This window comes from Equus caballus, chromosome 28, assembly GCF_041296265.1.
Source record: "Equus caballus isolate H_3958 breed thoroughbred chromosome 28, TB-T2T, whole genome shotgun sequence".
Classification (NCBI taxonomy): domain Eukaryota; kingdom Metazoa; phylum Chordata; class Mammalia; order Perissodactyla; family Equidae; genus Equus; species Equus caballus.
The window spans coordinates 21096495-21121320 of NC_091711.1; the positions used below are offsets into that span (position 1 = coordinate 21096495).

General features: G+C 38.9%; 1 protein-coding gene across 4 annotated transcripts in view; it reads right to left on the minus strand.

Annotated features, from left to right (window-relative positions):
* Positions 1 to 20380: 20380 nt before the first annotated feature.
* ATP2B1 (ATPase plasma membrane Ca2+ transporting 1) overlaps positions 20381 to 24826 on the minus strand; it is a 66745-nt gene continuing 62299 nt past the window's right edge. For all 4 annotated transcript variants that reach the window (XM_023631607.2, XM_023631606.2, XM_070253951.1 and 1 more), the window contains one exon: positions 20381 to 23625. In XM_023631607.2, coding sequence (XP_023487375.1) covers positions 23314 to 23625 — 312 coding nt within the window. In that variant the 3' untranslated portion in view covers positions 20381 to 23313. The remainder of the gene's footprint in view (positions 23626 to 24826) is intronic.

Sequence of the window (24826 nt, forward strand, 5' to 3'; positions counted from 1 at the left end):
TCCAGGCTCACTTGTCTTTCCCTTTCCTATGCCCTAAAATCAGTCATTTCTACCAGGAGCCCTGGTTCCTTTTATGGGATGATGGTGTTTTATCACCTTTTATGACCTAGCCTCAAGTCACGTAGCGTCTCTTCAGCATGTGGAAACAAAGGTGCACCCAGCTTCAAAGGCGAAGGACATAGACTCCATGTCTTGATGGGGGAGTGGAAAGGTGACATTGTAAGAAGAGTCTCAGGATGAGAGATATTGCTATGGACATTTTTGGAAAATACAAGCTGTCACAGGTGGCCAGTGTATCTCAATGAGAAGGTGAAATTTGAGCAAAGACTTAGAGGAGGTGAGGAAGTCAGCCATGTGGCTATCTGTGGGAGGAAGGATCCAGAGAGAGGTAACAATTAATGCAAGGGCCTCACAATGAGACCATATCTGGTGTTTTGAAGGGGGAGCCAAGGAGCCATTGTAGCTAATGGAGAAGGAGTGATGAGGAGAATCATAGAGGATGAGGATGGAGAGGTAAAGAGAGGTTGGAGAGGATGAAATATAAAGGAACTGGAGGACATTCTGAGGATTTGAGTGAGCAGCCATTGCAGGGTATGGAATGATGACATGACCTGACATATTTTAAAATGATCACTATGGCTACTGTGTTGTGAATTGACCTCAGGGGACAAGGGTAGAAGGAGGCAAACCAGTCAGGATGCTACTGCAGGAATCTATGCCGGGATGACGGTGGCTGGGACCAGGGTGATGGCGGTGGAGGTGGTACAGAGTGATTAGATTCTGAACATCTAAAACTACAGTTAACAGAATTTCCTTCTGTATCGGAGATAGGGTGTAAGAGAAAGAGGAAAATCAAGGACGACTTCAAAATTTGGCCTGAGAAACTGCAAGGATGAAGTTGCCATCAATTGAGATGACTCTGGATGGGGGAACGATCATGAGCTTATTTTTGGAAATGTTAATTTCCAGATGTCTATTAGACATCCAAGTAGAGATGTCAAGTAAGCCTTGAGTATACAAATCTGGAGTTCAGGAAAAGAGTCTGGCCTGGAAACATACATTTGGATGTGACTGCATAGAGATTTGTATTTCAGGTCATAGTGAGATCACCAAGGAAGTGAGTGAAGATGGAGAAGAGAATCCAGGACTGATCCCTGGGTCACTCCAACGATAAGAAGGAGCCGTTGAAAGAGACTGAGAGGGAGTAACTAATAAAATACAGTAAAAACCAAGAATGTGTGGTGTCTGGGAAGCAAGTGAAGAAAGTGTGTCCAGAAGGAAAGCATCATTGACTGTCGGATGATGCTGCTCATTTCAGTAAGACGAGGGTTCAGAATCTGACCATTGGATTAAACAATACAGAGGTCGTTGATTTTTCTTAACAAGAGCAGTTTAGGTGGAATCATAGGGCTGAAAGGCTCAGGGGAGTGGTTTCATCAGAGAATGTGAGGAGAGGAATTGGAGATAGCGTAGATATCTCTTTGAGGAATTTTACTGCAAAAAGGAATAAAAAGAATGGTGTGGTAACTAGTGGGGAAAAATAAGTTCAAGAGAAGGTTAACATGCCCACAGGAACAAGCCAGTAAAAAGTAAAAGGCTGATGATTTAGGAGAGAAACAGCCAACTGCTGAAGCAATGTCTTTGCGTCGGTGAGGGGGCCTGGGGTCTGCTGTCAGGGCTTCAGTAGGCGCACATATAATTCTTCTGATTCCAGGCAGAAAGGCAGAGTGAGCGGGTGCAGATGCTGGCAAGTCAATGTGGTGTTGGGGTCAGCTGAAACTCTCTTCTGATTGGTCCAATTTTTTCAGTGAAGTAGGAAGCAGAGTCGTTAGCTGAGAGTGAGAGCCTGGGAAGGTGTGTTAGAGGTTTGAGGAAAGAGGAAAAGGTGCAGAATAGGCACCTTACAGCATGGGGGAGTGAATGGATTAGGGACGTATGGTATGAATTCCTGGCAGCATCATGGGTCCACCTGAGGGTTGTTGTCTTAAATTCAAAGTGAGGTTAGTCCGCACGGCTCTGTTTCCTCCAACCACCTTAAAGCGCAGGTGCTGAGTTGGCAGAGAGTTCGATTTAAGGAGGGTGTGGAGATGCTAATGGAGATGAGGATGTAAGCAAGGGGGTGATTATAATGACTGACTAGAGCATTTAAGCTGAGTAGGGAGGGTAGTGAGGTATGTCCTCCATATGTGGAGTGGGTGAGAGACAGTGTGAAGTTTATAGGATCATTGGACTGAATGTTTAGTGGACAAAAAGCAGAAGTGTCGTCCCTGCGGGCTAACTTTCACACCGGGTCACCCTGCCCACCAGTAATAGGCAGTGTTATGAATATACCAATCAGATCATTAATTCTTACTCCCGTGAGCTGGAGAATTTCCTAGGGAAAAGTAACGTAACCTTGGAGTGAGAAGAAAGACAGAAATGCCCGCCTCGCCAATACTATTCTCAAAAATTAGACAAGGCGATGAATGAAGTTCTTTGTGCAGTAAATGCAATAACGAGTTTCATAGAGTCTTTTTTCTTAGAACAGCCTTTGATGAAGGCTTCTGGCTTCATCACACTAAGGCACAATGCTGACATTTAATACTGTCGTGCAGTCATCCCACAGGGGGTAGGATCAACACCGCCTGCCCAATTTTTGGGGATGTTGAGATAATGATGTCATATGAATACCAAGAAAATATGAAGAGATTTATTAGTCACACATTGGGGCTTTCTGGGGAGAACAGGACAGTCACCCAAGCTGGGCTGAAAATGTCTGGAGAGAAGGAAGGGGGAGGGGCTTGCTTGTGTGTGTGTGTGTGTGTGTGTGTGTGTGTGTAGGAGGTAGGGTTGGAGTGAGGTGAACTTCCACTATGGCGCCAAGAGAGGGAAGGTACCAACTTCCGTATAGGCTTGCCCAGATGCGGGGCAAAAAGGAGAAAGGTTGAGGTGGATGAGACATGAAAGTTGTCACTTGTCAAACATCAAAAATGGAGTCAGAATCTTTATTACAAACATACGCCACTAATCTATTAGGCAACAAGTGTAGCGTGGTACCTAAATCTTAAGCTTTAGAGTCAGGCTGGAGTTAAATCCTAGCTCTCTAGCTGTGTGATTCTTATCAGCTCCTTGACCTTAGGCAAATTACGTAGTTTCTCTGCTGTGTCTGTTTTCCAGCTTTCTCACCTGGAAAAGAGGCACAAAAGTAGGTAACTCCTGGGTTGTTGTGAGGCTTAATAATGTTGGTGAACTGCTTTGCTAGCTTTGCAAGTTAGCATGCCGCATACTAATTTCTGAGAACCCTGTGATTGACGTTTCTATTTCAGATATGTGTGATCTTCATTGTTGAACCATGTTGTGTTGCCAATGGCTCTGAATATGTTCTTTTTCAATAATTTGTTTCCTTTAGTTCTGAAAGCATTACATATTCACGGCACAAAACTTACATCTCTATGCTCTGTTCTGTTTAAGCTCCTCTAATAGTGTACCGTTAGAAAACAAAACTTAACACTAGAAAAAAAAGGGAAGGAATCTTGGCGAATCAGTTTGCGAAGTAAAGAGTTCTTTTAATTTATGTATTAATATTACCTTTGACGTTTAATTTTTCATAGATTCTCTTAAATCATAGAATACGCTTAATACATTTTGAGAAAGTAAAAGCCTGATTTTTTGACATTGTTTATTAGCATCTGTTATATGCTTAACACTCACTTATTCGTTCATCAAATAACTATTGAGCACCAACCTCGTTTGAAACAATGGGACAGGCCCCAGGGATTATGCCATGTGAACAAGCAGATACAGACTCTACTCTCATGGGATTCGGTAGTCTAGGGGGTCTAATGAACCATCAAATAACCTCATTCTAACAATCAGGGTTTTTTTATTTGCAAAAGACAGAAACCAACTCTGGTGACCATAGAAGGAAGAGGCAGTTTTAGAATGATTCTGCGTAACCCACGGATACCACGGGAAGCCTAGAGAGCAATCACACTCAGAGAATGGAGCCTTGCTAGGGGAGCCTGGGCCCCTAGGGTGGTCAAAGCCAGGACAGGGCATTCCTAGTGCCCCTGTTGAATTCTGCCATGGAAATCACTGCCACCACGGCACAGTAGTGCAGCCACTGCACCATTACCTCCACAGCCATCATGAGCCCTAAGCTGTCCTTGCTTCTTCATGACACCGGCTCTGTATTCATCCGGGAGCAGAAGCATCCAATTGGCTATGCCCATAGCCATGCCCACAGTCTTGGTGTTGGATTGAGGTCAAAGGGAGGACCTCTTTGTTTTCCATGCTGGAAGCTAGGAAATGCTGGGCAAGCAACCAACCAAACACAATTAACATCCACAGCATGTGCAAAAGAAAAATTACAACAATTGTTAAGTGCTTTGAAGGGGCACCAGCAGCAAAAGTACACCATGTTCTGGGTGCTTCCCAGTCTTCTCTAGGGCTGGAACTGCTGGCAGCTCTGCCTCTTGGGGAGGCATCTTCATCCAGAGCAGTGTTGCCCACACCTCGGTCATTCCCAGGCCTCCTTCCCCATGTGGCCAGGTCTGTGCACCATCTGCACTCATATTTATACCCACTTTCTCTTACTTAACTACATCTGCTTTGTTTCACTGCTGTATATGGAAAGCCTGCATCATGTGCCAAAAATAGAAGGTAAAAGTAAGAATAAATACAATGAAACATGACAAAACTATGAAGATCTAGCTAGATAGTTTGCTGAAGGTTCCGAGGCCGCAGCCCACTTTCAGCAAGTGTTAGGTGTTGAAAATTTATTGGCATCCATCAGAGACTTTATACTTGACCTTATTAGAAAAATTAAAAGAGGACACAAGAGGAACAAGTCTTCAATCTTTGTATTTTAGTACTTTTTAAAATGCTTCTCTGGACACCATTTAAAATTAACTTTCATACTAATATTCCATGCTTTGAGTGATAAATATTAGAAAGAGTGTGGGCTTAAAAACGGGCTAGATTGGACTTTGAATTTCAGTTCCCACGCTTGTTTGCTCCGTGATTTTGGGCACATTATATAACCTCTCTGAGCCTCAGTATACCCATCTGTAAAATGGATGCAAGAATACCAGTTTTCCTGGTTTGTTAAATAGGTCAGTGCTTCCCAAACTATGCTGAGCACACGAGTCACCTGGGCATCTTGTTAAACTGTAGGCTCTGATCCAGCAGGCTTGGGGCGAGGCCTGAGAGTCTGCATGTCTAACAAAATCCCAGGTGATGCTGATGCTGTCACTTTGTGGACACACACTAAGTAGCACGGTTATAATTCTGTGCTGTCAATACGGTAGTCATCAGCCATACATGGCTACTGAGCCCTTGAAAGGTGGGCTCATGCACCTAAGAAATGGAATACTTTTATTTAATTTCAGTTAATTTTTTTTTATTAATGTTATGATAGATTACAACCTTGTGAGATTTCAGTTGTACATTATTGTTAGTCATGTTGTGAGTACACCACTTCCCCCTTTGTGCCCTCCCCCACCCCCCCCCTTTTCCCTGGTAACCACCAATCAGATCTCCTTGTCAATATATTAACTTCCACCTATGAGTGGAGTCATATAGAGTTCGTCTTTCTCTGACTGGCTTATTTCGCTTAACATAATACCCTCGAGGTCCATCCACGTTGCTGCAAATGGGCCAATTTTGTCTTTTTTTATGGCTGAGTAGTATTCCATTGTGTATATATACCATATCTTCTTTATCCAATCATCAGTTTCTGGGCATGTAGGTTGGTTCCACGTCTTGGCTATTGTAAATAATGCTGCGATGAACATAGGGGTGCAAGGGACTCTTGGGATTTCTGATTTCAGGTTCTTAGGATAGATACCCAGTAATGGGATGGCTGGGTCATAGGGTATTTCTACTTTTAACTCTTTGAGAAATCTCCATACTGTTTTCCACAGTGGCTGTACTAGTTTGCATTCCCACCAACAGTGTATGAGGGTTCCTTTTTCTCCACAACCTCTCCAACATTTGTCGCTCTTGGTTTTGGATGTTTTTGCCAATCTAACGGGTGTAAGGTGATATCTTAGTGTAGTTTTGATTTGCATTTCCCTGATGATTAGCGGTGATGAACATCTTTTCATGTGTCTATTGGCCATATTTATATCTTCTTTTGAGAAATGTCTGTTCATGTCCTCTGCCCATTTTTTGATCGGGTTGTTTGTTTTTTTGTTGTTAAGCCATGTGAGTTCTTTGTATATTATGGAGATTAACCCTTTGTCCGATAAATGGCTTGTAAATATTTTTTCCCAATTAGTGAGCTGTTTTTTTGTTTCAATCCTGTTTTCCCTTGCCTTGAAGAAGCTCTCTAGTCTGATGAAGTCCCATTTGTTTATTCTTTCTATTGTTTCCCTCAACTGAGGAGTTATAGTGTCCGAAAAGATTCTTTTGAAACTGATGTCAAAGAGTGTACTGCCTATATTCTCTTCTAGAAGACTTATTGTTTCAGGCCTAATCTTTAGGTCTTTGATCCATTTTGAGTTTATTTTGGTGTGTGGTGAAAAAGAATGGTCAATTTTCAATCTTTTGCATGTGGCTGTCCAGTTTTCCCAGCACCATTTGTTGAAGAGACTTTCTTTTCTCCATTGTAGGCCCTCTGCTCCTTTGTTGAAGATTAGCTGTCCATAGATGTGTGGTTTTATCTCTGGGCTTTCAATTCTGTTCCATTGATCTGTGGACCTGTTTTTGTACCAGTACCATGCTGTTTTGATCACTGTAGCTTTGCAGTATGTTTTGAAATCGGGGATTGTGATTCCGCCGGCTTTGTTTTTCTTGCTCAGGATTGCTTTAGCAATTCGCGGTCTTTTGTTGCCCCATGTGAATTTTAGGATTCTTTGTTCAATTTCTGTGAAGAATGTTCTTGGGATTCTGATTGGGATAGCATTGAATCTGTAGATTGCTTTAGGTAGTATGGACATTTTAACTATGTTTATTCTTCCAATCCATGTGCATGGAATGTCTTTCCATCTAATTTCAGTTAATTTTTAAAATCTGATACCTGGTCCAGTTGATTAGAAAACAGTTCCTAGTGTACTTGGAACAACTTGTGCATCTACCGTTTCAGCTGTTAATTTTATGAAATCTAAATAACCGAACATCTATTTCCAATAAAAATTTAACATCCAAATTGAGATACGCTCCAAGTGTAAAATAGATTTTGAAGACTTAGTTTAAAAAAATGTAAACTATCCTGTATTAACAGGATTTCTATAGATTACACGTTGAAATGATAATGTTTTCAATATGTTGGGTTAAAATATACTATTAAAATTAATTTCACCTGTTTCTTTTTACTTTTTAAAAATGTGGCTACTAGAAAGTTTAAATTACTTATGTGGCTCAGGTTATATTCCCATGGACAGTGCAGGCACAGACCCTGAGCACAGGGCCAGGCTCCTCTCTAAATTGGGTGGGTGACCTCTGGCTGGAAAGAGTGAGTGAGGTGGTGAAGAAAGTTTCTTCCTTCCAGGCAGGATGCTGAGCAAAAAGCCAACATTAGCAGCAAGTTCTTCGGCTCACAGACTATTTCTTCTGTGGTGGGTTATTTCTACCACATTCCAAGGCAGGCTCTGCTTTTTGGAGAGGTAAAAAAGGAACATGTCAGCAGTCCAAAGTAAGTTGCTCAAAGTTGGCTCTCATAAGAAGATGCTCACTTTTTAAAAGTTGAGGGTCACGGCAAAGGGCCCACTTACCCCAACCTCCTCTGTTAATATTAAGGGGAATTAATTAAAACAGCGTGGGCTCCTGCAAATCTGCTGCTTTATTTCCTGGTCGACTCAGCAGTTCCAAAGGAGGCTGCAAGTTTAATGAAGAGCAGTAATGAAGACATCTGCAAATTTGACACCAACCAAGAAATCAGCAGACGGAAGTGTGCAGAAATGAAAGGTAGTTTTCTCATATTATAAATTACATTATTGTAACCTCACTCCCCCCAACTCTTGTGAAAAAAAATCTTTTTTAAACAACTCAGGCAAATATTTATATGTAGAATCAGACCTGGCAGCAAATTCAAAGAAAACGATTAAGGCCAGCAAAGGCTGCTTCTGTATCAGAGGCTTGGAATCTCCAGGTCTCAATTAACCTTTCTAAATAGGAACTGACAGCCCTGGATGGAAAATGTGGGGGAGACTAAAATGTTTTTGAAGAATTTTCACTACAAAGTAAACAGCATGAATAGAAAATATTAAATCAGACGCTGCCTCCACATTCCATACAACTGAGTACACAGTGAAATGCACTGTAGAGTTAAAAGGCTTAGATAAAAGAAGTCGAGACAATTTTAGTTTAGTGATGACTCAAACTTCACGGAATTAGTTATGTTGCCGTAGGACGGAGAATTTATTTTTTCTGATTATGTTAGATCTGACAAGAAGTTGTACAGTTGGCAGTGAAGGCATAAATGTGAAGATATTTATCTCTAAGTCTGTCGTCCTTTGTATCACCAAATCAAACCAGGAGAAAATACTTATTAGGTATATTATTCACTAAAGAGTAGAATGTCCTTTTGGTAACTAAGTTTTTTTTTGAAGATTTTACTTTTTTTCCTTTTTCTCCCCAAAGCCCCCCAGTACGTAGTTGTATATTCTTTGTTGTGGATCCTTCTAGTTGTGGCATGTGGGATGCCGCCTCAGCGTGGTTTGATGAGCAGTGCCATGTCCGCGCCCAGGATTCGAACCAACGAAACACTGGGCCGCCTGCAGCGGAGCGCGCTAACTTAACCACTCGGCCACGGGGCCAGCCCCTTGGTAACTAATTTTTTTCCCACAAAATAGTACAGTAAATATTTGCTATTCAGATTCAGGGTTTATTTTGCTTCAGATGGACGCAAAAGGAAGATGAGGTTAACAATTCATAGCACAATCAAGATTATGAGGGGAAAAGTTTAAGTGCTAGAACAAGACATGTTAGAAGCACACATTTATGAGCTAATGTTTCATTGTTAGTTTCAAAGTCTTATTATCCAACAGTTATTCTCATCTGAATGGCTTTACATATTTAAATACAATATAATCCCACATCTCAAATAATCTAGTTGATCAAGATAAGCCTTTTCCATTAGCCTGTTCTAGAGAGATTTTTACTATATTTTAAAAATCTATAATTCAACTAGTCTCAAAGGGTAGTAAATTCAGAACTCTTGCTTACCTGATGAGCTCGTGGGTCATGGAGAGAATCTGTCTGTCTCCCCTGCTGCTTTGTGCCAGCTGTCGTCTCTGTCTGCACCGTCTCCGTCTCTCCAGGCGGGCAGAGCTCCGTCCATCTTTCAATTTCTTGCCCTGGGGATTTCTCTGCTATGCATCTCTAACCCTGGATTCCATCCTCACTAGAGTTAATCCTCCAACATACCCTATTTGGCACCGTTATTGCACTTATTGCGTTATTATAATTGTTCCCATATCAGTCTCAGAAACTGGGGATTGTCTTTTTCATCTTGGTACCCCTTCTGCCTAGAACAGTCCCAGAAAAGGGCAGATGCCCAGTGAGGTCTCTGGACCAGAATGTAAAGCATCACTTTGAGTCATTTGTGTAACAAGACTACTTATTGCTGTAATTTCTGCGTTCCTCTGGTCAGCTCGCCCCTTGTCGCCCAGCTTGGGTCTTCCACACTTGCCCCTTGGGACTGTCGTTGCTGAGGCCTTTATTCACACAGCTCTTCTTGTTTTTACTACTTTCTGGGGAACAGCCTCACTGTGAACCAAGATCCTCTGCTCGCATCCCTTCAGCTGACCTGGTCAGTGAGATCAATGAGCTGTGCCTTAAACCTCCATATATGTGGATTTTTTTTTTCTTGTAGGTGTCCCTTGTCCCTTCCTACAATCTGGATTGCATTAGGCTATTCCTAAATCCATCAAACTTTTTTTTTATATATCTGAAACCCCAACTGTGGGCAGTTCTGAAGACATGAGCAGTACTGCTAACTCACAGAACAAAAGCTTCCACGTATATACACCAATATTTTAAGTCTGGTTGATGGGACCAAGGATAGTTTTCCTTGTCATTAGATACTTTCCTTATTTAATAATGAGTATGGATTATTCATATAATCTGAAATAAAACCAAAGCTATTTATATTTGGGAATGTTTCATAACGAATGTAATCCAAAATCTCCCATATAGAGCTGTTTCTAATTCAATGATGGAAGGTAATGTTCGAAAAGGGAAAGTGTAAATAGCTGGGGTTTTTTAAATAAAACTACTAGCTATAATTCATTTGTTCTATCTTCAAATTAACTCAATTAGTCACATGATAAATCTCAAAAGAGCTTTAGGGGCCAGCCCGGTGGTGCAGCGGTTAAGTTCCTGTGTTTCGCTTCTCGGCGACCCGGGGTTCGCAGGTTCTGATCCTGGGTGTGGACATGGCACCGATTGGCAAAAAGCCATGCTGTGGTAGGCGTCCCATGTATAAAGTAGAGGAAGATGGACAGGATGTTAGCTCAGGGCCAGTCTTCCTCAGCAAAAAGAGGAGGATTGGCAGTAGTTAGTTCAGGGCTAATCTTCCTCAAAGAAAAAAAAAAGAGCTTTATATTTTTCTACATACTAAAATGTCTCATTTATTTAATATAGATCTAATTGTGAATTATTCATGTGATACCCTTTCTAACTGCTTTGCGCTGTTCCCTTTCTAGCGACTGGAGAAGGGGAAGAAACAGAACACAAAAATAAAATGGCTTCATTCAGTCATTTGCTATTTGTTTTAAGTAATGTTTTGGAGAAGAAGCTTGAAATTAATAGTTAAAAGAAATTATATACATACATAAACCTATAAATACACACATATATGTAAGTGGATCTAGCATTCATGGGTCTTCTAGTTCCACAGGTAATCAAGAGCCACTGCAATGTCTTTTCTGACAGACTAAATGAAATCTACAACCTGCAACATCAAAACTACCTCCACATGTGTGTTTCAAGGTTGCACGGCTTTCTAGGGTCAAATTCTATCCAGGTTCTCCATTCTTGAAAAGAGGAAAATCCGTAACGCAAAATACAATACCTTTCAAATGGTCTCTTTAAATTCGCTACAAGCATTGCAGCAAAACAAGTTTATTAAGCTAAAAAGTTTATTGAAGTTACCAGAAAAAGCTAAAAATCTGCATTTAGAAAGCCATGAATCACATATGTGTTTTGTAGGAGGAAGAGGTATTGGAGGGTTTGTTTACTCTAAAGAGAATTAATTTACACTAATTTCTATCATTTAAAAATTAAGAAAAAATAATAAAACTTTTAAAAGCCTAATAAATATATAAAGACAACACCCTACCTCTAGATTCAGCCTCAACTTGATTTCTAACTAGAATCTTGGGCAAGTGACAATCTCTCAGGGGTCTTAACTAACTTATCTATACAATGAAGAAAAGATATGATCAACTGGCCCAAAGTGCTGGTTCCCTAGAGCTTGAGAATTTTTTGAGAGGCTACTAGTTCCACTCAAATGCCTATGAGGTTAGGCAGGTAACATATCTGAATGAAAAAGACCAGAGAGAGAAGAATTTTTCTTGAGAGTGAATCCTTATCAGTCAATCTTTCATTATTCTACACTCAGTAGTAAGAAAAATATTTCACTTTCTTCTTAGTTTTACTATGAGATAAACAATAATAAATGGTCACCAATCCTGATAAATGATAGTGGTGTGGAGACCATAGGGAATGGTGGGGACTGTGGCAAACTAAAGAGAGTAGGGAAAGCATCAAGCTATTGTTACCACATGGAATTGAGGGTCTAATGTTGCTAGATGCCAAGAATTTGGATGTTTTTAGTGAAATCTAATTGTCAATGTAGGCAATCGATTAAAAACACTAAAAAAACCCCACCTTATGGGCCATTACCATTCTCTACAAACAAAACACATCACTGGATCAAATAGGGCTCACAGGACACCAGTTTACAATTTCTGTTCTACTATGTCCCTCCGATACTAGGATCAGTACATATTAAATAATTTGCTAATAATGTCCCTTTCATGAAAAGTCCTACTATCATAACCCACAGAATATTCACTGTGTTCTTTTTATAGGCGGTACTCTGTCCTAGGACTTTCTGACTTATCATCTTAACTCATCATCACAATAACTCTGAGAGGTAGATATACTGTTATCCCAAGTAAGGCTCATAAAGACCAAATAACGTGTTCTAAGTCACACAACTCATTTTTTACAGAATTGAGTCTAAAATACTGACATGGAAATATTTACAATATTATGCTGAATGGAAAAAGGCGGCTATAAAAAGTGTGTATGATTTTTAAATTGCTTTTTAAAGACACCTTTTATGATTGAATGTTATTCTATCCTGAAGATATGCCATAATATACATAAACAAGTCTCTATCATTAAACACTTGAGTTGTGCTTAAAATCATGTGGGGAAGCATTTTTTTAAATATCCTGACTTCATTTTTTTAAAATCATTAATTGATGGCCTATATGTCAGTTACTTTCATTAAAAGCTGTCCTCAAAGGGAAATATGAGTTGTAATGTATCTCTGGTGAGCAAGGTTTATCTTATGTATATGTAAAAGAAGCCACAGGGCTTCTTTGAACTTGAAGCAGGAATTCAGATCGGCTACACAAATTTTTAAGCTATCTAAGCAATCACCTCTGAATCGGTGGGTCAGGTCCCAAATTGCATTCTTTGTCTCTTTGGTGGAAAGAAGCTAGGCTTCCCTCAGGCAACTTAGTTTGGAGAATTGTACAAAGGATTATAGCGGTCTTCTCAGCTAGAAACTTCAGGAGACTTTATTGACATTTATGAACTGAACTTTGAGAGCTACTCCTATTAGCAGGCTATCCTTTGGAGTCCTTTTGTCAACTATACAGATGACAAAAAGTACGTCTGCATCTTTTCTCAATTTTCCACTTTTCATAGCAGTAGAATCCCAAATACTACAATTTCAAAATAACAGCTGCCAGGCTGCAGACACAGAGGGATACAAACACCTTGGAGGAAAGGGACCAAAATGATGATGCAACTTGAAAACATGATTTTTATCCCTCAATCTAGAAGACTTTCGAGAATGAAAGGAGAGCTCTTAATAATCACGTTGGGATGGCAGTCTTGCACACAAAGACTCTCCCTGGTAACCTGGGACACACATACGGTCACTCTCCTATGAAAGACAGTTGTAGAAACTGGAGATATTGAGTACAGAAAAGAGAGGATGGGGATGAGTTTGGAGGGTGGGGGACCTGCAAGCTGCTTTTAGGTGTCTGAAAAACTCCGTGAAGAACTGATTTGATGTGATCCTAATTCTAACACTTGGAGTGACTGGAACATGATGAAAAGGCTTTACAGTTTGATGTAATGGTCATGAGTTCGGTTGTTGAACAGTCCTGTATTCAAATTCCAGATGATACTAACTAGATGTGTGGCCATAGACACGTTTCTTAACTTCATTATAAAAAGAGGACAGTGTTTTAATGACTTACTGAGGTAAAGAGGAAAGCAAGCGACTCGAAATAGGGGCTTAATAAATGTTAGCGTGTGCACGGTATCTACTGCTAGAAATAGTCAAGGATAGGGACAAACCACCCAAGACGTAATATTATGGGATCTTTTAGGGATTAACTAAATGGATAGTCAGAGCCAAACTTTTTTGACTAATTTAACTTAGAGATTAAAAAAAAAATCAATTGGTAATTTTTTCTAGGTACGAGATAAGGTTATCTTATGTAAAATCTTATTTTAAAGACATATATCCTTAAATATTTTATTATAAATATTTTAATATTGTATTCATTATGAAATGACATTTTCCTATCAAGTAACACATGCTGTTTACTTTCAACCATGCAAAGAAAGCATAATGTGCTAGAAATAAATTTTAAAATGACATACTGCTTGATTTTGAGACTATATCTGTAAATATGGACTAGAATTTCAAAAACAAGTAAACTTTCATGATCTGATATTTGAAATCCTTTCATTTTGCTTCCACAAAACCAATCAGCTTATTTTAAAATTGGTCATAATGTTTTTCAAATAATGACATCAAGAGGTTTTAACTTATTAGTAAGCATATTTCCACAAAAAATATATTTCAGGTTAGTTTTTAGTCACAGTAAATATAAAAAACTAAGTTTAATATAATCCTCTATATTCTTCCTCTTCTTAACTTTGATGTTTAAAGTAGTAGAGACAACCTGATTTTTTAAAAGCATTTTGTCCAAGGAAACAGAATTTCTGGTACTGAACATCATCTTGATGGGAAAATTTACAAAATTATTTTTTACGCTCTTCATTAACTTCTTGTATTTCAGTACTGTAGTTCTCAATGCTTCCCTCTGTTTAACCCAGTAATTCCCAGACTTTGGCTGCATATTAGAATCATCTGGGAAGTTCTTAAAAATCCCAATGCCCAGGCCACACCCTTGACAATACCCTGGGCCTGGGTTGGGTGTGGGGCGGTTTCCTGGTACCAGTATGTTTTAAAGCTCCCAGGTGACTTCAACGTGCAGCAAAGTTTGGGAAATACTGATTTAGCGCATGATCCATGATCCATGATGGGAATACAGATATGACCAGGAACCAAAAAAGCAATTAAAACTACACAACAGTCCCAAACCATCAGAGCAGCTTGTGGTGTTCAGCTAAATGATAACATGATAAAAAAAAATTGAATGCCTGGGTCACTAGCACACTTATCTGATCCCCACTTCCCAGATGTGCAAGAGGCAAGCAAGCTGCTTCTTTTTAACAGGGAAAAATGTTTTTGAAAGGAAATTTGACTAAAAACAGAAAACAGGGAAATGGAAGCAAACTATTATTTCTAATGAGATGAATCCCCAGGGTAACCTTCCTAGAGCCTTCGGTGTTTATGAACAGTTGGGACTTAAGGGCCCTTTCAACTCTGAAATCTTCTATGTAAACCAAATTTATTGGAAGAGGGAGGGAGGAACAGCTCTTCACAGGATTGTTTCTGTTGCTGTTGATTCAACGGTACCGTCTTGCATTGCCCTTTATGATTGTTAAAGTACTTTCACGTTTCCAAGTTCATCTGAGCATCCGAAGTTGGGCAGGAATTGTAATACTCACAGTCCTGTTGAGGAAAGTGAAGGCTCAAGGTATTAAAAGTTGGGAAGAAGGCAGAGCTGGGACCAGACCCAGGTCTGCTAACTCCTAGGCAAATGCTCCTCTGACATAATACCGGCTCTCCCTAAACCTCAGAGATCCACTCTTCGAGTCTCAGCACCCTCCCCAGAGAGGTGACATTCCTCTGGAAAGTAGCACTCCTATTTTTTCCTCACTTCTGTTGTGTTGAGGGCAGAGGGACATCCGGTGGGGCATGCACCGTGAGGAGGTATGAAGTACAAAAGGGCTCAGGAAGATGGAGAGCTCCAAGGAAGAACGTGCAGGAGCAGGAGGAACACGAACAGAGAACGTGCTCATGGCAGTGAAGGGAGGAAGTGACAACTACGTAAGGCGAAAGGGCTGTTATGGAACAAATAAAGAGCCGTTCAAAGCTTTTTTTTTTTCGTATTTATTTTTTGAGGAGGGGAGGGAGGATGTGGACAAAGTGGCGATTTAGGAAGATTTTGGATTATGTATTTGATAGATTTGCGATGGTACGGATTTGGAGGGTTCAGAAACCTGAGTGGATGGGCCCGAAGTAAAGAGGGAATAGCCAAGGGTACTAACAGCGAAACTAGAGACTGACAAGAGTGCTTGAAACCGAGGAGCAACTATTTGTAGCCAAACAGGAAATGCTGTTGACAGCATTTCAACAGGACACCATCTACTTTTGGATCTGAGGGTTATTGCGTGTAGGATGACAGAACATTTAATTAGTGAAAGACTGGGTTAAGTGGGCATTAACATCAACCTGGTAGTGGTTTCGGAAGTAAGGCAAAGGTCTGTTGGCAGATCTGCCCTGTGTAAGTCCTTCAGTTTCCCTAATGGAGTAGAAGGGAAGCTAACCACTGTCTTGGGCAGCATTAACTGGGAGCGGTTGAGGAGAAACTAGATGATAAAATCAGCAGTCAAAGTGATATGAGTTGACTACAACAATAGTTTAATACAGACAGATGTAAAATCTTGTTCTTTGGGACCATAAACCTGTAACAAAAGCACAAGGGGAGGCAAATGTCTGCTAAAATATGTGAAAAACTACAGGTTTGATTGACAGTGAGAGGTAGAATGGAAAAGATGTGTTCTAGAGTCAGACAAACCACGTGTTGCATCTTGACTCTGAGAAAAATGTAAAGGTTTGGAATAAATGCAATGAAGAATGACCCTGGAAAGAATAAGATACAAATTAAAGGTCAGTTTGAGCGTCCGTGTGGAAGAGCTGGACATGAGGGTGAACACTGGTCACCAGCAAGACCGAGCATCCTCTAATGCTTCAGGTGTGAAGCTGACGGTGGTTCAGTTCAGGCACCAAGGCAGTGACACATCAAGGAGACAAAGCCATCTGGGTCCATGAGAGCAGGAGCGAGGGAACCAGCCTACGTGGGTTAGGAGGCAGTCAGTGAAGCTTAGCAGGCTAGAAAAGACTGGGGGGTGATGGAGGACTCCAGAGACGAGCAGTCATGCTTAGTACAAGATCAGCAGGTGTAAAGAGCTTTTACAAAGCAGGAAATATTTTGGAGGAGATGCCGATTATAATCTTAGAGACTGAACAGCTGAGAAATGGCCATTTTCTGTTTGTGACCATGTTGCTGAATATCACAGAGTAAAAACGAAGACTATTGTGATCCATGAGGGCAACTGCATAGAGGCTAAGGCAAATTGGGAAAATATGTAGGGTCTTCTGAATTGACTGTAAAAATGATGCCAGCCTTGTGTCATCTGGAAGAGCAGGACGAGCATAAAGATAAAGCAGATGAAAGAAAGTAAAGGATCAACAAGACTTGTTAGAAGGGAGCTACAGAGGAAGCAGAGAAAGTAAACTGGTATGGAAGGAATCTGAACGAGGCAACAGCTTCCTAACTGGTTTCCTAACTTCCAATCTCTCCCCACAGAGCAGCCAAGGAGCCTTTCAGAGGTCAGATTACATTGCTGCTCTGCTCAAAATCCTCCACTGGCTCCCATCTCAGTACTATAAAAGTCAAAGTTCTTGCCAAGGCGTGTAACTACAAGGTCAGGCAGAGTCTCCCATTACCTCTCGAAGCCTAGCTCCTCCCCTCTCCCACTGTTTCCCTCCACACCAGCTACAGTGGCCTTCTTGCTGTTCCTGACACTTGCCAAGCCCTATCCACTGGGATGTCTTCCGGGAAGGCTCTTCCAGACAACCAGGCAGGTGGCTCCTTCACTTCCTTCAGGTCTCTCCTTACATGTCACCTTATCTGAGAGGGCTTCCCTGACCACACTATGTAACACAGCATCGTCCCCTACCACCTGACATAGGTCTGTCTCTCTCACCTACGAGAACATAAACACCTTGAGAAGAAGGAACCGGCTTGGTTCTCCCAAGTCCAGAACAGTCTGGATTCCCCATGACAGATACCAAATATCTGTTGAATGAATGGAGGGCAAGAGCAGTAGATAAAGGGCATGAAAGCTGTTGGTAGGTAGATAATCTGGGGGCAGGAAAAGGGGGACTGACTCTAATGTTCCCATAAGTTGAGTCCCAGACTCTAGAAACTTGGTATGACTTTACTGTTACGATCCGCTCTCTGCTTCACCACGCTTCAAATGTTGAGATCTGCTTACAGCAGTGAGGAAGTGAAAGTGAAAGACCAATGACTTTAGATACTACAGACTTACCCTTCTCAGAGGGTGTGAAGCCAATGAGAGCAGGCTTACGGTAAAAAGATTTAGAATACTGGATAAATTAAAAGCATTCTAATTTGAATTTCTAACCTCAGATACCACAGGTGTCCCCGAGGTCCCATTCTTATTTTTTTGTATTCATTCCCAAGCTGTGCATTAAGGTATGCCTTCGACTAAATATTTATGATTTCAAAAATAGGCTTATAGGAAAAAAAATGTTTTAAAATAGCTTTACTAAGATAAATGTTAAACATTATAAAAATCAGAAAGCATCTTGTTTGTAGACTATGAGGCCAAATGACTATTCATAAACCACAACCAACCTTAATATAAAATGCTATGAAAACAGTAGTGAAATAATGGTTGCAATTTTCTTATTTTAAAAATTGTGAATTTAAAAGCCAATGTGCAAGTCAGTCCCTTAGGCTAAATATTAAAGCATCACGAATTTTCACCAAGGAAAATACTGCTGAAGGACAAAGTAATTCTTCAAAAACAAATGTAAGACATCCTGTTCTTTAGTTTCATAAATTTCAAGAACAAAAAATGCAAATTATCTCATTGTGATAATATTTTCATTTAGAAAATAAAGCAATAACCTGTCAAATTAATAGGTTATCTATGAAACTTAAGAGTAAAAATAACCTATTTTAAAAGTACTGAATCATGAAATACTCTAGCCAAAGTATGCTATTAACAACACCACTCCACTGAGCTTATCTTTGACTCTTCAGCTAGAGGTGGTCTGACTATAAGACAAGCTTGGACTATATGCCTTAATCAATGATTCTTTGCCTCGGTCTCTTGAGTTATTCTCCAGCAAGGTTATGAAGATTCTTCAGATCATCTCGGAAGCATATGATATCAGAAAAGAACAACAACAAAGGAACGCTTAAAAGTTCAGCACAGATCGTTAGGCATTGGGCCCCGACTCAGGTTACCAAGATGCCAGTACTGCAGTGAAGACCAGTAGCTACCAGCTTGGGCTCTGGAGATCTCGTGGGAATCCCAGCTCTACCTCCTAGCCACGTGACCTCGATGGAGCAAGCTACTTAAACTCTCTAAGCCTCAGTTTCCCCGTATGTAAAACGGTAGCAGTGGTACACAGGGTTATTATTTACATAATCCATGTAAGGTGCTTAACATACACAGGTGCTCCATAAATACTATTTTATGTTGTGACAATATTCCTCGTAATAGCGAAGGAAAGTATTGGTGCTTATATTTAATCGTCTTAAAAGTAATCTGAAAAATATGTGGTCCTTGTAACTCTGATTTAAATTAAGAGAATCTTAAGGACTTCCTGCATTGAACCCAAAGCTAGACTTGTGTGTTAATGACTTGGGAACTAGTTTTCCTAGGATATACTGCTGGTTAAGGAAGTTGTACCAGACTGATACTATAAGCATGCATGCACATTTCTTACTTCAATCCCCTACTTTGGAACCACTAATATTATACTGTTCAATAGTGACACTTTGAATTCAAAGAATACAGATTAAACATGCTTACATTTAGTATATTTATCTGTAAACTGAAGTGTTTTTCTAATAAACAGGGAAAATGTTAAAGAAAGAGTTCTTAAGACAAAAAGGATCAAAGTAAAACTCTGAGTTGAGAGTTTAAGGGACAAAATTAACAATCTGTCGAAAAGGAAATTACATTGTAAGGATAAAGATCATTTCCTTTTTGACATGTATTGATGAGAGAACAGGAACACAACCACAACTTGCCTTACTGCATGCAACATTCTTGGTCTTCTTATAACACTTATCCTAAAAGAAGGTTATTTTTCAACGATCTTTCAAAGATTATTTTTAGTTAGGCGGTATAATTATGCTAATAAAAGTACCTTATTTTTTGTCTACGAATGAGTTTAACACTGTAATTTTAGAAGATAAAGGTTGATACGGGGTTTGGGCACCAGTCTTAGGGCAGCAATGGTGAAAAAAAAGAAGGCAGTGACAATATGACAGGAATTCTCTTAAGACATGGGGAAGGCAAAATGTCAACCAGCAAAGACTTCCGGAAACTCCCCTTCTTATTCTCTTAATTTTACAAAGGGAACTTAATTCCAAATTCAATCCTAATACATAATACACAGATAAAAACTAATTTGACAAAATGGAAAATGTGTCTCATGTCATAAATAAGGTACTTACATATACCCCATAATTTACTAATTATTTTTACTAATGGAAAAATATGGTATCCATAATCATTTAAAGTTCACTATCTCAACAAAGCTGCTAATTTCTGTTAATAATTTATTACAAAAACCAACTAAAGGCAACTTGATTTTGTTACCACAGAGTTCAGATAATTGCCACGGACAAGTTTGGATTATTTAACAAAAGAATAAGCTCTTACAGTTAATGTGAAAAACTAATCTCTTCCCAAACCAAAACATGACACTTTCATGGACTGCGGCAATGATCTATTGTGCTGCAAGGACTGAAGTCAGTGGGTAGGAGTAAGGAAAATATACCCACTTTCATTCTAGGGGCAAGATCCTGCACATTTGAACACTGATTCACTGTAACACAACCATAACATTTCAAGTACATTACAGAATTTTCATGAATCAGATTTTTAAAATTTCAAGCAGAAAAAGGTAATTCCAAAAGATGATGTTCAGATCAACTTAAATATTCAAAAAGTTCAGTCCCCATTCAGAAACAGATAAACAGTATATTTATTAAATGAGTTAAGACAAATAAACTTTACAAATAGACAAATAATAAAAGGCTCAGTGGCTAAAATAGATGGTAAGCATCATTGAAAGAAATCAACACCATCACGGTATCTCAGTTGGCTTACACGTGTAAAAAGAAATTTTCAAAGAGCAATTTCACAGAAATGAAGCCAGTTTTTTTTTCTTATAAACAAATCACCATTTCTTGGTTCAAAACTGACATCTGTTATGAAAATTACCATATCACATATTTGTAAGATGACAAGGAGTAACTCATCTTCAAAGTGCAAGTAAGTCTATTTACAACCACAAAAAAGGCAATGATGAGGAGAAAAAGATTTTTAAAAAATATACAAAGATTAAAAACATTTGGGATGCAAAATTAAACAATTTTTTGGTTAGAGGATAAAAGAGAAAAAGTGATTGAATTACAGATGCTGATTTCCGCTATACATATTATATATGGGATCCAAGATCTTTAACAGCTTGCTTGCATTTTTTTCTACTTACATAATGCTCTGGAAATTTCTGGTAGAAATTACAGTGTCTCAAAGAGAGATATACACACTAAGCATGTCTTGCTACTACTTCATGGATGTCTTAAGACCCGTTTATGGATTAGAGTTGGTGTAAAAAGCCATTGCCTTGAGTTGAAAAATGAATACTGTAAAAGCTCAATACAAATCCTCCAAAGCACATGCACTTCTAAATCTTTTGGTAATTACATTCATATTTAAGCATAACCAAAATAAAAAAGAAAACTGAAAACATTTCCCTTTTCTCTATTCCCTATGCCTTGCAGGCTCTCCAGTTGATAGGGTCAATTTTAGAGTTGAAAGGGTTCTTCGAGATAGTCTAGTCCACCACCCTTGTTTAGGGTAAATGATTTTCCCAAGGTCATGCAGCACGTTAATGGCAAAACCAAGACTAGAAACCAGGTCTTGACTCCTAGCCTTGTACGCCTTCCAGCATATCATGCTACCTCTTTTTACAGTATGATTTGCTATAAATACCTGATGAATAAATGTACAACTACAAATGCTGACAGAGCCAATGTATTTCTAATACTTGCAGAGGATTACTGCAAAGGACTGATGGAGAGAAAAAGGTTTTCCCCCACCCACCAAAAATATCAAGCACCGTCAACTAAATGTTTCCTGCTGGGTCAGCACTCTCAGATGTCAGAGTAGTCCTCGTAAACTTTACGTCAGCCTGAGGATTGTGTATCTGGTGAAATCTGGGCCCTAATACAATGCCAGTTCCTAAAAGGTAAAGACAGAGGCAAAAAAGGGGAGGAGATAGACAAAAGGAAGAAACAAAGACTTAAAGAATCCAATTGGCTTAGAGATGGGCATTCGAGCATACCGTTAATACATCTAAATATTTTTTTTAGGAACTTTTCCACCTTTTCATATAATCTCATTTTACCTAATGTGTTATTTGGCCACTTAAGAAGTAAAATAAATGTATCGAAGACAATGGTGGTCATTTTTGTTTTTTAAACTGAGACTATTTTAGGCAAACTAAATTCTCTGCAGAATATGTCAGATGGTGATTTTCTTGGTATGGTTCTATTAGATTACCACCAAGGAATTACAGCGGCACTTCATGGGGCTGTTACCATCTTGAAATTTACTCCAATTACGGTTAAAGGGAACAGACTGATGTACCATATATGCAGAATTGAGGAAAGAAGCTGAAATTTCTTTTTAAAAAAACAGTGCCATGTATTTATTCAATAAAAGGGCATATTTATTTATGTTTACAAACAAGTTTCAAAAACAAAAGGAAAACATGAATGCTTCTACTTATTAACCTTTTTCAAAATGCCAACAGCCCTCATGCTGCATGAAGGGTCCTAAGGATTTATCAGAAAAATCAATACAGTTCACTCACAGTTCGCCAAGACATCACTGAACTAACATGTTTAGACAAAAACAAAAAGGACTAAGGTTCTCTTGTAGTTTGATAGTTTGATTTAATTTGATTTGCCTGAAATAACAAAAGCATTTCAAGCATCTTTCATTATGTAGTTGATGTCCCGCATTAAACAATCTACTAAATTCTGAACAAAGGTTATTAGCAAGTTTTCAAAAATTTTAAAAATTAAACAGTTCTTTCAAAACCATTAAGTAGTAAATGTATTTAAGAAACTAATTAGGACAGATGCCATAACTTCATTAGAACACCACTGCTCATGTTTTTTTGTTTTGTTTTCTTTTTTTTGTTTTTTTAAACAAAGCATTAGTGTTATCTATTTGGCTATTAGTATTAGCAATTTATCTACAATATTTAACAAGGTAAATTGTAGGCAAAAATTTAGTACAGTTTCAATAGAAACACCCCCCCCTTTTTTTTCCTGAAAATACAGCAGTATTTGAAGGACTAATTTTTCTCTGCATCAGTTATAAGGAAGCTTCCCATCTATGAACAGGAACAAAAAAAGTATCTACAAACCTTGTAAACAGATCTGTATCATTTATAAACATAAATAATCCAAATTATTAACAGCCAACAGCAGAAATTAAAGTATCGATTCAATGATCCAGGGCTCTTTGCCTGCTTGCCCGGCTTTCCTCCTAACTCTCTCCCATCAAGGATGGAGATAAACTAAAGGTCTACATTACACTGTTCAGGACCATTCCTAGGTACCACTGATGATCCACAGGTCAACTTACGCTGAGTTACTGTTTATCTGTCAGTTCATTTCTCCCACCCCCCAAAAAGCACCCTCAGTCTGGCAGAAAGCTTTGCTTTTTTTTAAAAAAATAAATCTACATTCGTACAAGTGTGTCTTCTGTTGAAGTCCAAAGACAAGAATACGATCTTGTCCGTCACAATGTGTGAAAAGACCCAGTTTCAATTTGTTTCTTTACAATGCAGCTAGTGTGTTAACATTCAGCTTACAATCAGAGTGATGTTTCCAAACTATGTAGTGGGCTTCCTGGGGATGAAGAGGTAGCAGACTTGTTCATTTCTATGGTAAGGTGAATCCCGCTGTCAACAGCATTGTTATTTTTGTTGGGGGAGGGTGGAGGACTGGAGTTACGTTTTGTAGGAGCATCATCTTCAGCATCAGTGTCATCGATAAGGGGGATATGAGGCTCTGAATCTTCTATCCTAAACTCAGGATGTGTCATAAAGTTGTGAATCGAACTTCTTGATTCCGGTTTTTCTAACCCTTCATATAAAGAACTACGAAATGCATTCACCACTCGAATCTGTAAATATCAGAAAACACAGAAGGATGTCAGTACACTACTGGGTTAACTTAAAAATGGTGCATTTATGAGTCTGAATCCACAAACAGCTAGGTATGAGTGAATCATATTTGCATGTAATGCAGTGGAACTTGCAATACACTGTAAAAAAAATGAATATTTTAGTAGGACACTACAGAACAACAAAACCACATACTCTAAGAATTAAGAGGTAGAGAATTCCAAGTAATATTAAGAAAATCTCATTGTCACTGGCTCAAAATTTAATAGCCATTTTATAGGATTTTTTCCACTAACAAAATCAAACAAAAAACAAACAAAACAAAAACTTAACCATACACAAGCTGTAGCTGATTTTTTTAAATTAAAAAAATACAGTTTTTGAAAACAATTCAAGTAAGTTAAACAAAGTCAAGCACAGAGGGTTACTGTTTATCATGCTAGGAATTAGGGTGTCACCGACTATGAAAAAGCCAAGCAAATAGAAGCTGAATGCCACAATGAACTCACATCTACCCCACTACTCCCTTAATTAAAAAATAAAAATAAAGACAAAACCCAAATAAATATCTATAAAATGCCATTAAACAGCTATAAATATTTGAGTATATGCCATTTGTCTATAAAGTGTTAGTGTTTTTCTCTATAACAGATTAAAACTTAAATCAATTTATATACTACAGTTCACTGGAAAGAAAAGATTTAAAAGAAAAACAAAAATATGCCTCTGGGATTCTTCTGTGAAAAATTTCCCAAGGAGAAGACACAAAGTTTTCCAGTATTTTTGCCCCTAAACATACAGCCCAATGATTCCCCTTCCTTCTCAGAAGTCAGCCATATGGAGGAAAAGAGGTTAAGGGGCAATTAACACAAATACACACCCCGACGTTAGGTCTCATTAACCCAGTGTCATACAGACTTTCCAAAAAAAAAAGGGGACAAAATCCAAATAGTTGAGCATCTGCTGTAACATATCAATTCAGATACAGTGTTTGCTTTTGTTTTGGTTCTAATGAGTCCTGTTTTGTAATGAGACATCGTTTACTCATAACATTAAGAGAAGTAACTGACATTGACATTCCAGAAAAAAAGATGTAGTCACCAAAATCACTTCATAAAACATTTATACATTTTTTTCAAAAGGATATTTGAATGTATTGTTAAAAAATGTAACAGCTTATGCCTTCTTTTTTAATAGTAT